The following is a 12,972-nucleotide window of genomic DNA, read 5'->3' on the forward strand; positions in this document are numbered from 1 at the left end:
AAGGACACACACGCCCACAAAGACAGTATTATCCATTTATAGCCACGGTTGTAACTATGAGTGGCATCCAATTTATAAAAGAGAATTATTTATAAGTAACTGCTGGCGTATTATATACGCTTACCGGTGGGTTCAAAATGGCAAGTATAAAAATATGATCTGTAATAAAAAAATTACATTGGTTTATGAAAACGGTAGAGCCACTGTGTCATTAAAACAACCTTTGTCGGTGTTCTATTGGGGTTTTATTCATCGCTAAAGATGTTTTCGTATACATATGCTGGTATATCGCTTTTGTTATTTCAGCAAAATGGGTTTTTTTCGACCATGGCCATGCATGGTATTAAGCTTCACCATAATTTCACAGTACATATTAAGCGCATTTAATTTAATAAAGAATCATGTATTCGTAATCGCCAAAGACGATTATAGGCATCGGTAGTACAATATACGTCGAAGTATATATTCGGTTATTGCCAAAACATTTTCTTACCAATATACTAATGGGGTTGGCGGGGTAAGATGAAACAGGTCTTTCTCGTAAAATATGGCATTTAGTATTGTGTTAAATGACTGAATGACATATAACACGGGCATCCTACCTTATACACCACATGCTCTTTACGGGTTAGCAAGTATATAACTTATTCGTTTCCTTGCATTGATTTGGACTGGTATAACCATTTGCCATTGCCATTACACACGGACCAAACCCATGTGAAAGCAAACTATGGTTTTAATCTCGTTGGATCCTTTCTCTCTTGTTGTCAAGAATAAACGACTGAGGACACCAAGCGGTTAGTTTCGAACATTTTGGAATTATTGTTCTTTTGATGCTTCGAGTTATCAGCGTGGGCGAAAAGCGTTAATCTTGCAATTGATTTTGTGCTCTTGCGGGGCCGATTATTGCAAATATGAGCGCTAATGATGATGAAGTGACTCTAGGAGGAAAAACGTTGAAAGAATTTAAAGTTTCAGAGTTAAAGGATGAATGTAAACTTAGACATTTGCCGCACAGTGGAACGAAAGCAACTATTATAAAACGTCTCAAAGCCGTAAGTTATTGTGTGATAGAATGATAATAATATTACGTGCGATAATGTTTATTATTAATATTTAATATATATTAGGAAACAAGAGGAAATCGATCAAATATTTAGATACAGTAGAGTAGGGATTGGTAATACTCAAGACTAAGGTTACATAGTTACAGAACTTAGAACTAATAAAGCACATTCGTGTTATCAATATGTAAAAACTAAAAGTAATGTATTACTATTATGTATATGTAATCTATATTTTATTGAGCTGTTCATGAATGTTGAATATATATATATATGTATGTAATCTATAGAATAAATCTTGTGCGCAAAAAAAATTAAAAAGAAATGCTTCTACAGTTAGTTTGTTTTTTTGTTCACTTACATTTTGCATTTAATTTTAGGCTCTTCAACTTGAAAAATTAAAAAAAGCTGCAAGAAACGCAGATACAGTTGATCAAGTGCAACCAAACTCAAATGTGAATAACATTTAGTGTTTTTTCATTTTTATATAAATGTTATATATATATATAACTTCTTTATTCTCTGAGGTTGAGGTCTTGCAGTGTGATTCATATTGGGACATGAAAATTTTGCCTAGAGCTGGCTCATTACTTCAACACCCAGGGTGCTACAACTCCACTACTGGGTTTTACCAATGTCCGCTAAGTGTTTTGCCCAAAGAAACATTAGCTTTTTAGTATTGAGCATTGAATCCGATATCTTTTGGTTACGATGCAAATAAACCACTAAGCTACAGTGCTAGACAATTGCATTAATCATTGTTTTGTTGTATTTTAGATCGGTGACAATTCTGGGGAAAATGATTTTGTGAAACAGTATTTGGAAAATCAGAGAAAAATGTTGCAGAAGCAACATCATAGATGTAAGTGGATATTTTATCTCTACAAACGCTGTTATATAAACAAAGGTTATATATATACTTAATAAACTTTTAAAGCATAACCAAAATCAACGGTTTTTGGCATTAACTTTGTTTGTAAAAAAAACAGAACAAGAAAGGCGAAAAAGTAAGCTTAGAATAGCAGTAATGCAGTGTACCATGGTGCATGTCGCAAACCCAAAGTTATGGCGTACGCAATCAGTCTTTACATGATGTTGGGCAAAACCAAAACTGATTTACGAAATTAACTTGATATAAATCTTCACAGTTTCTTCAGCATCCGAGTCCGAAGAAGAGCCGCCTAAAAAAGAAGTTGTTGCAACCATTGATGCTAAACCAGTAGTTGCTGCCAACGAGGTGTCAGCTGTCGTGGAAAGTGTGCAGGACACTAAACCAGAAGAAATCGCTCAAACTAATTCTGAAGAAAATCAGGTACGGTGTGGTAGTGAACAAAAATAAAGGGTATGATTTTAGTTCATAAAGTATCTTGTAGCATTTGATCTTGCCTACTATTTGTTTCGAGAATCATTCCAAACATCATGCATGGGGAGGTGGGGACACAAGCTAACAAAATGGTAGTTACATAGTAATTTCTTTTTTCTGGTTAGGGGCGAGCGCTCACCTGTAACCAATATTTTACATAAAGTTCATGAGTTGTTTTTGGTAAAACAACCTGATTTAACTCCCAGTTTACATTTCAGGCTCCTCTTGTTCTGGATCAAAAAGTGAACAAATCTTCCGCAGAACCTCTGGACTCGCAAGTGATCCTTCAAAGCACAATAGAAGAAGAAAATGATGGCACAGCGCAGGGGTTAGGTGATAATATTGACATCCATAAGGTTAAATTACAGACTGAGCAGGAGAGTGATAAGAAAGACAGAGATGGGATGGTTGATAAGATAGCAGAGAGTGCTAAGATAGATAACTCAAAGGTTGTCTCACAGGATGTTATAAGGGGCGGTGTAAATGAGGTTTGTGACACCAAGGGGGCTGAACCCCATCAGGAAGCCAAACCCAACGCAGACGTTGAAAATGAAAGTGCCGAAATATCATCTGTTCGTGCTCAAAGTGACTTGCCGCCTAAAATTGAGTCAGATTTGGAAAAATCGGCAGAAATCAGGGAAAAGGATGATGTGAATGAACCATGTACCGAAGATGCTAAAGAGACTTGCACTGTTCAAGCTGATACATGTAACACACCGGTAACAGATGCATCACCATCCATGCAAAATAATGAAGAGGATAATGATGTTGCTAAGCCAGAGGTAAATGAAGAGAAATCTGCAGACGATAGTAAAGTGTTTGAAAGTAAAAATGATGCTGAACCAGATAAAATGGAAGTAAATGATAAAGCAAACACTACATCTACTGATGATAAAATAAACAAGGTATATAAAGTATAGCCTATATAACTATTTAGTATTTTTCTAACATTCTGCTGCTATTACTAACAGGCTTATTAAATTTTGCCAAAACTGATCTTCTGGTATAAAAAATATTTAGCATGTGTTATGTTAAAATTTAAAGTTTTGATTGTCATATAGGCAAAGAAGCTTGTTTTAATTAAATCTATCTTAAATTTTGAATACCAGAAGATATGTTCTTGGAAAATATTGTATAAAAAGTGTTTATATATTATCTAAAAATAGCGTCTAAATTAGACTTTGTATTGTCTTATTAACATTTCAGTAGTAAGGCCAGAGAATTTTATCCCTTACTGCCTAAAACAAAGTTTTAGTAAGTTTAGTTTCCCTATAATGAACTTCCTAATCTCTGCTAATACAGGATAACGATATCTTTAACTGCAATGTGTTTCACATTGGTAAAACAAGCATAGACTTAAGTGTGCTTAAACATTAATATTTAATATAATAGATGCCACCAAAAAATATAAATATAGAATAAGAAAATAGTATTGTGTATCTCTTTAAGTAATTATTTTGGACTTTACTTTTAAATTAATTTGACCAGGATCAAAATAGTGAAGTGATGATAAGTACTTGTGTTGAACCCGAAGTTTTGTTAGAAGAAGTTGAAGAATTAGATTACGATGAAGTGGATGTCTCCATGCAACAAGACTCGGTATTTTGTTATTTCAAGATAAATATTTGACTTAACTATAAAATGTGAAATTATTTCAGCAAAATCAGTCTTAATTATTTGTCCATGTTTCAACAATAAAAACCTTATAAAAAATTTTTTCTAAAAGTCATTTTTATCCAACGTTGGTGTGCAACATAAAAACCATGAATAAATTAACAAAAACATATTCTGTTTCAGACCAAACAAGACAGCGATAATAAATCTCAAAAAGAAATTGAAAATGAGACAAAAACAGCACCTGAAGCCAAGGTAAGATGTTGATCAAGGTATCGCACAAGTATATACAAGCAGTGGCATGGTTAGAAAAAATAAGGGAAGGGTAAAAACCTAAACATTTTTTAATGATGACTACTTCTTAAATCCCCCCACGGCCCTACCCTTAACAGGCGCAGTAAACCATATTCTTCTAACTAACTAATGATCAATTTGTAAGGACACAAATTATTTAAATGTAAATATAGTGGTATCGATTGATTTAGTATTATGATGCGTCCTGCTCTAAGTTCGATATTAATTTGTAAAATATATTTGTATTGTATGTAAAATCGTTATGTATTAAGTTATAATGCGTTATTATGTTTTTAGCCTGCTACATCAGAAAATGTTGAGAATGGAGACCAAGAGTAAGTTATTTTACCTTTTGTTTAATTTTTAAACAATTTGGACTGTGGATAAATGTAGGGGTGAATTTAAAGGATATTGCGCACTCTTCCGATTTTTGTGTCCCAGATTTTTCTTTTGGAAAGTAGTGTTCCAATAGAGAGTTGCCCTCTCCCTTTCTAAATTCCTACATACATCCCCTTGGTATTGGCACCAAACCTGGGGTGTCTGCTTGGCCAACCCAACCCTGAAAGTTGTGAACTGTACGATATATAATAGAAAATTAAGAAATTACCCCTGGTGCCATTACTGCCATTTAATCACAAGCTTTGTTATATAAGTCAATAAGTGTCCTATTTTTATAGACAAATCACAAATGAAAAGGTTGCTGAATCTTCTGCAGTTGAAGCAGAGAAAAAATCTGAGGTAATTTAAATTATTTACAATATATATATATATATATATATATCATTATCAATGGATGTCATTTATTTATCCTGGTATCCCCAGGCAAATTAAACCTAGTCACATGGCAGTGCAATTTCATACATAATATCTTTCCTATCCCAAGCTACTATATAATGTGTTAGCTTTGTGGGTATATATATGTAATAATATATATATATATAAATCAAGAGTTTTATTTGCTTTTATATTAACTTTCACTCAAATTACATGATGCTGTACATAATATATGCTATATTTATGTAGAATATATAATTTAAGTTTATGTTTTAACCAACACTGATAAAAGATAGTATGTTTAAAATAACTTTTTTATATCCTTAAGACTTCTAGCAGTACTTGTCATTTCACATGGTTTTACCACTAATAATATTTCTAGTAGTTTATGTTGATATTTATCTAGATGTTAGTCAGTTAGTGTATATACAACACTATACATTGTTTATTACTCTATCATAAACACTGTAAACAAATTTATCGAGTGTAAAACATGCATTGCAACACATACACTGATACACACCATGTAATTCACAACATATGTTAATTGTATTAATATTCTATTTAAATGATTCTGTAAAAAAATTGTTATGAGCTTATGTGTGAATATTATAGTATAGTACTGAGGGGTAAGATGGGGTACCTTTAGCACATAATACCCAAATATCTGATGGTGTTTTAAACAATTAAGACGGTTTATGTGAGGAAGTTACAGTTTTGTAATTCTTTGAATGTTCTTTGTTTACTATTAACACTTTCGGCGCCGCACTAATTTGAACAATCGGACACTGGGTGCCGCACGAATTTTGGATTTTATTAAATTTTAAATAAGCCATGAATTGCAATTGAAAGTTGCAAATTATACAACAGTAAGTAACAGGAATCCAAGAAACAGTGACATATCCATGTTATCCCGTTTGTGTGGACGTATAACATCACTACCAATGTATCCATAACTTCACTTTTCTTCAGAGCCGTAAGAATAAGAATTGGACAAAACAAAACTTCACAACATCATAATTGTAATGATCAGACACTAAATCATTGAAGTTTGAACCATTATCCGTAATTATTCCAGCAGTGGCAGCAGTGAAACATTGTAAACTAGTAATATTGCGTAAAATATACTTGAAATCGTCAGAAACAGCTGATCGCAGAGTCACAAGCTAATTGGTCAAAAATAATGTAATCTCAAAGCAGACGTTCGCATTTAGTCTCAATGCAGCCTAGATCGAGCGTACGTATATATACGTGGTTTACTATTAGTTTAAATGCAACGCGGCACTCGTAACAATGAAAAAATGGTAAAACGTATATATACGTGTGATGGCACCGCGAACCATTGTTACTTAAACGTATATATACGTAGATTGGCGCCAAAAGTGTTAATGAAATGCAAAAATATAATAAAAAGATGTCCCATCTTTCCCACCCTGGTAAAGTAGTAAATATACAACACACTGAAACTGTGAGCATTAATGTTGCTTAATGCTTATTTAACTTTAACAATGTTAAAACCAATGTATTGTTGAAACTTGAATGTTAAGGTTACTTAGCTGCAAATGGTATTAATTAGTCGATGTTTGTAACTTTTTGTTGCGGTTTTATAAAATCTTATTATTTTCAGTCACAATATGAAGAAAAGAAACAAAATAAACCAAAGAGAAGAATTTCTTTAAAGAAAAGTCAGTGCATTTGTTTTTATTTGATTTTGTATAAAATTGTGTAAACTAATGGGTACACTTTTCCTGTAGTTTTAATAAATTATATATAGAACAGGCTATACTCTTCTTTTTACTGCAGATTTTGTTAAAAAAATTGATCCATAATGTTTGTAACTATATATATATATATATATATTGTGTAGATCCACTTAAACGTTCATTGCAAGAAGAACAACCTCGTGAAAAGAAAAGAAAATGGGGTAAAACAAGCACAGCTGATCCCAGTCATATGAGTATAAGCTCTGATTCTTTAAAGGTGTGTGTACTCTATTGTGTGTTTTTTTAAAAGACGGCCAAATCTGGCCTAAATCCCAAGTTCTCAACAAGGACCTCACCCACATAGAATAGAAATATATGATGATTGATTAAATATTGGTAAATATGATATAGAGTGTGGGGATTCTTGTTTTTTCTATATGAAATATATGCATACCAAATTTGTTAAACTGTATGAAAAATAATGAAATAAAAAAAACTGTTAAATATAAATTTAAAAAAGCGGAGAGTGGATTTTAAAAACAATGGGAATAACTAGATTAAAGTATTGAAATATATGCCTTTATTTTGTCATTACAAAACAAATATACATAATGACATTTCCAGTAAAAAAATAACAATTTTTGATACTCCATGCAGGACATCATTGATGTGAAGGAGGAAACCTGGGATTCTGTGTTAAGTGTCAAGTCAAATGAAGAGGGAGAGGTAAAATAAACATAAAATACATTTATCTTTTCGAATATAGCAAAAATCAAATAAAAACAAAACAAATTTGCTTGCCTAAAAATGGCAGTTCAAATATATGTGTATATAAATATATTGAAAAATTGTGGCCTGAATTATTAAGATACACTACATGTTGTTAATAGGTTTCCCTAACCAATAATTAGGACACTTAACGGTATACTCTGATGATGAATGGCCTTAAGGGAAGACAAAACAACACCAAGATTTCTTCCACGTGCTAGTGTGGGGTATATTTGTGATTTTATTTATTCTTTGCTCCAGGATCAAGATATTGATCCTGAGGTTGATGAAGAGGAAGGAGAAATTGTTGAAGAAGTTTTAATGGAGGAGGAGTGGAATGAAGATGATCGGGAGAAGAATGAACATCATCGGGATGAAAGAAAAGGTAAGAAAAAATTAAACTTAATTGATAATATTTAGCCATCGTTAATGCATCTTGGATTGTTTTAACAATTGCTATGGAACAATGTGGTAAAGCAAGAGACATTTTCTTATAGTATTGTTAGTATTTTTAGTGAACTAAATATACTTATTACAGTTGTGGTAGCAACTGAAGGAAAAAGTAAGAAATCCGAAAATACAAGTGAGAACTCATTGAAACATACGACTAAGAAACCAAACCAGGTACAGTGTTTGTTTTGTTCTGTGTGAGTGAGATTCTCCAGTGAGGCATACTGGGGGGTATGCGACTTGGTCAGGGTAGGCCCATTAGCCCCTAAAACGGGTGTATGTTACTTTGCTTTTATGCTTAGTGCCACATGCAAAATAAAAGCTCACAAACATATTTATCTCTTTCCTACCACTGAGTGTTATAAACCTGGTATACCCTATATACCTGATAACAACATTTAAAAATTAAAAAAAAAGTCGGCAAAAAAATACGCGAATTTATATAATTCTAACAGGAAGAGGTTTTAAAAAGCAGCGAAGTTAGACAGCGAGATGTAAGTCCACCAAAACACCAAGCTTCATGCGTTCTACATGTCTCTAACCTTGTACGACCATTTGCAATTACACAACTAAAGCAATTACTCGCTGAAAATGGGCCTTTTAAAGAAGATTCATTCTGGATTGACACCATAAAGTCTCACTGCTTTGTAATTGTAAGCATGTGTTTTTGGTTAGGCTTGGTTTTGGTCTATTGTGTTTTTTAGCACCAGAACCTTACATGTGTTCGGTTAATTTAAAAAAATATTACCAACAAAATACTGCATGATTACAAGAGTAGATTTTGAAAACATCTTCTTTGGTGGTGAAAAATCAATGTATTCTTTTTTATGCACTGAATTTAAACTGGTATTGAGTTACTAAATGTGCAAACCATTACCATCTTAACAAATCAAATTCGGTTTTGAGTCCCTTTGTAAGTTAAGTTTCAGGTCGTTGTGGTTAAAGTCAAAGGGGGCATGATATAACAACACGGCACCCCCTGATTGTGCCCCTGCATGATTAGAAAACGTTTAGGAGCACTTTTATAAAGAAATAAAGGGGTTGCAAAAAGTGTTTCACACTTATTGAGGCATATAATAGCCGTTAACTTACAACTTGCAACCAAAAAGTCAATATATAATGTAAAGTTCAAACATATATGAAACAAAACAATATTAAAGTGTAAATTAAATGTAACCGTATGGTTTATTGCTATAGTATAACTCCATCTTTACTTTGCAGTACGAGGACAAAGAAACAGCAGAAATAACAAGAAAGTGTCTGCATAGACTCCAATGGCCGGTATCTAGTCCCAAAAATCTACAAGTAGAATTTTCTAATGAAAAAGAGGTGACCCTACCTTTTATAAATTTAAGAAATAGTATTTTAGGCTCCCTTATAAAAATGTTTTACTACATAAACAAAAAAATTGTAAGATCTTAATATTTGAGCCGCTGGTACCAGGCATGTTAGTCAGATTGAGCTGTTTTCGCAATTTATTTTTTGGGCCTTACCCTAAAAAAAGCATTCTAAATATTGAAAAATAAAGTAATATTTTTTAAATAAATAAATAAATATTTTTTTCTTAACCATATGTAACCCCCCAAAGACTGTCACTGTTTACTGTTATTGATTTTTTAGATTGAATGGCACAAGCAAGAGCAACCTGTCAGGCCTGCAAAGCCTGTTAAGAAGAAAAGAACAGTTGAAAAAATTGACCAACAAGTTGTGAAGTCTGATAAAGGAGAAATGAAAGAAGTGAAGAAGGATCATCCGGAAAGTGTAAGTATCAATGGATTGTCTTTGTATGGTGTGGGCATGTGTAGGAAAAAACACTGGCTGATACAGAACGTTAAAAAGTCTTTACCAGTTTTTAAAATATCACTAAACGAAATTCATTGTTACGTTGTCAATATAGATGAAGTGAGAAGCACTGTGTTGTCAACGTTGAATATAAATACAGATAATCGAAATCAATATCATTTTGAAAGAAAAAATGGATTCATCTTAGTTTAAGAGCTATATGTATAGCAATAATTCTTTCCTGTTCACTCTGCCAAGTCTGTTCGCTTGGCTGTGGTTTAGCTAGCTAGTAGTCTTAGTAGACACTATTTCTATTTCAGAAACAATATAACTTCAGCCCTCCTTTAATAAATATAACTTCAGCTCCCTTTAATAAATGTAACTTTCAGCATCCCATAAGTGAGAGAGAAAGTCGGAGGAGAAGTTCACGAAGTGATGCGGTGGATCACCGAGATGAACATCCCGATCATCATCATCCCGATCGTAAGAATGGTCGTCGTCATCCACGGGAGGAGAGAGATGATAGGAAGAATCGGAAACTGAGGGAATGGGATCGAGATAAGGTGTGTTTTTGTTGTAAATATATAATTTGTGGGGTAAGATGGGATGCTATTGGCACCTAAATCCTATTGTTTTTTCTGATCGTGTTTTAAACAATAAGCAACACTTTTTGTAGGGATACATTTATTTAATTCTCTGAATATTTTTTAAATTCTAAATGGAATGAAAAAAGAAACTGAAAATGTCCCATCCTACTCTGCTCTAATAATATACTGAAGTGAAATATGTTGTTTGGCGTTTTTGTGTAGCCCAGGATACCGAATCCAATGCTCGATACTGATACCTTAAAAAAACCGAAACATTAGGCTTCAAATATCATTTTTAGCATTTAACCTGCAACATACATGATACAGTATAGCTGTTTAGGTTTTTAGCATTAAGTTTTAATTTTTTTTTCTAAAAAGCTGGACCAAGATAAAGAGTCAAAAAGAAAAAGGGAAAACACGCCACCGGTTCATGAAGAAAAACGTCGTAGACACGAGGGTGAGTTTGGTAGACTGGTTATATGAGAATCCTTAGATGAATTTAAAGATAACAACACCGTTTGTAAAAATATATTATCATGAGAGTTGATTTCATTTTTAAAATTTTGTTTAAAAAAATGTAATGTGTTCAAATTCTTCAGATAAGAGGCCACCACCTGAGCCCCCAAAGTTGCTGGATGATTTGTTTCGTAAAACCAAAGCGATCCCGTGTGTGTATTGGTTGCCACTGACTGAAAACCAAATTCGAGAGCGCGAAAATGAGAGAGAGACAAGGAGGCAGGAGAGAGCGAAGATGAGAGAGGAAACGGAGCAGAAGAACAAAGAAGAAGAAGCTTCTGCTCAAGCAAGGAAGGAGGAATCAAGAAATATAAGGTGAAATGTTTGTCTGTTTAAGGTTTTATTATTGGCATGTAATGGATATTGTCATGGTGAACTGTGTGACAGATGTATGGTAAAAATAATGTTTCTGTTTTGTTTAATTGGCACGATGCCTTTTCTAAGAATTTGTCTATTGTATATTTGTTTGTGAATAAAAATTGGACAACTTCATAGCAATGTACCAGGCATGCTATAAACCATTGGCATAATGTTACAACGTAAACCTCTACTTTGTTTAGTAAAAGGGAACCACCTAGAGACCGTGGGAGAAGAAATGAGCCTGTGGTGCAAAGAAGCGAGAAATCTAAAAGTCAGCATGCTGGACCGTCCAAGTAAACATAATTATTTGTTTAAGAAATGTTTGACTCTTAAGCTTACAGTTTAAATTTTAACTTGTATTGAGTTGTTGTATTCAATTAAGTTTCGGGTGTATTTGGAAGAAAGGTTAAAAAAAATCTAATCTATATCTTTAAAATATTTTTAGATCTGGTGGCGATGTCTCAAAAGCATCAGCAGCCCGTCGTAAGAGACAAGACTCTTCTTCTTCCTCATCATCATCTTCGGGATCATCTTCTGGATCTTCATCCGGGTCGTCGGATTCGTCCTCCGAGTCTGAGGAAGAAAGAGTCACAAAACCTCGCAAATGAAAAACTTTTGTAAAGCAACAGTTTTTAATGCTTGATTTTTCAGCACTGACTTACCACATTTGACACCAAACTGTAAATGCAGCCAAGGTGTGATGAGATTATGTAATAAACTGACATAGTTCTCATTTAATTAGGATTTGTGGTTGATGGAATTATGAAAGCAGCTAAAATGTAGTTTTGTGTATTTTATGCTGAGAGTAACCAAGCTGCCGCATTTTATCAAATTTTTGTTTCCCAATGTCACGCTAGTATGTAAATAAATAATTATTTCAGCAAAATTATGGACTTTTACTTTTGAAAATACAAATTATAATAAGTTAATTTTAGCTTCTGACATCACTGAAGATATTTTTAGTTTTAAACCAAATCGTTTGCAAATGAACAAACATGTAGGCCTACCCTATATATGGACTGCCTTGTTTTATTCACCTAACCAATATTTATCTGTAATTTTACGTTGTTGACATTTACTCCAGTGAAAACAAAATACGTAAGTAGTTATTTTGAGATCGGTCACTTTTGATTATGTACAGTTCAGGCGTGGTAGCTTACTGTTTAACGTTTTGCTAAGGCATAAATACTCTGTTACTGATTTACTAGTGTCAACAGTACACAAAAAGTAAAGAAGTGAAAAATATACGATTATATAGAGCTTTTGTAAGGTTTATAGCGGCAACTCTTTGCGTATTATTATAAGACAGCTGTTTAAACAAGTTAATCACGCAGCACATGCATGTTTAAATATGCAGACACTAATTGCCCTATGGCGAACAATTATACAATACTTCTAAGAAGTTTGATAATTTGAATAACTCCAAATAAGGAAAGGGCGTTTTTTACGCACGTTTTATAATCGCCTACCACTTTACACTCATACTTAAATAGTTCACATACCGCAAATCATTAAAATGGTAAGATATATTACTTTTCGTGTGCTGTTCGATGCAGAAACATGCACGCACCGTTATCGGGGAAAACTCCCCCCAGACGGAACCAACTGACTTCTCGTCTTGACGTAGGTCACGTGACCGTATACAAAGCGTAGAAAGAACGGGCGCGGCCTGTAAAATAAAATCCGAGCTGTCTTGA

The 12,972-nt window shown here is 33.4% G+C and overlaps 1 protein-coding gene across 1 annotated transcript; it reads left to right on the forward strand.

Moving 5' to 3' along the window:
* Positions 1–809: 809 nt before the first annotated feature.
* On the forward strand, positions 810–12,161 carry LOC149727740 (uncharacterized). Its single transcript, XM_089888110.1, has 22 exons — positions 810–1,055; positions 1,445–1,519; positions 1,842–1,926; positions 2,213–2,376; positions 2,646–3,332; positions 3,916–4,026; positions 4,225–4,296; positions 4,633–4,670; positions 5,013–5,073; positions 6,737–6,794; positions 6,977–7,089; positions 7,470–7,538; positions 7,842–7,965; positions 8,119–8,204; positions 8,486–8,683; positions 9,252–9,359; positions 9,651–9,791; positions 10,202–10,375; positions 10,778–10,856; positions 10,999–11,230; positions 11,476–11,568; positions 11,721–12,161. Exons 1-22 carry the CDS (start codon positions 915–917, stop codon positions 11,881–11,883), a joined length of 3,072 nt encoding a protein of 1,023 aa, XP_089744236.1. The 5' UTR covers positions 810–914; the 3' UTR covers positions 11,884–12,161.
* Positions 12,162–12,972: the final 811 nt, after the last annotated feature.

Source organism: Ciona robusta, chromosome 11, assembly GCF_009617815.1.
Source record: "Ciona robusta chromosome 11, ASM961781v2".
Taxonomy (NCBI): Eukaryota; Metazoa; Chordata; class Ascidiacea; order Phlebobranchia; family Cionidae; genus Ciona; species Ciona robusta.

Bases quoted from the DNA above. Each gene is read 5' to 3' on its own strand.
- LOC149727740 (XM_089888110.1), top strand. From the start codon at position 915: ATGAGCGCTAATGATGATGAAGTGACTCTAGGAGGAAAAACGTTGAAA. The intron at 1,520-1,841 runs GTGAATAACATT...GTTGTATTTTAG, and splicing joins AAGTGCAACCAAACTCAAAT to ATCGGTGACAATTCTGGGGA. The intron at 4,297-4,632 runs GTAAGATGTTGA...TTATGTTTTTAG, and splicing joins AAACAGCACCTGAAGCCAAG to CCTGCTACATCAGAAAATGT.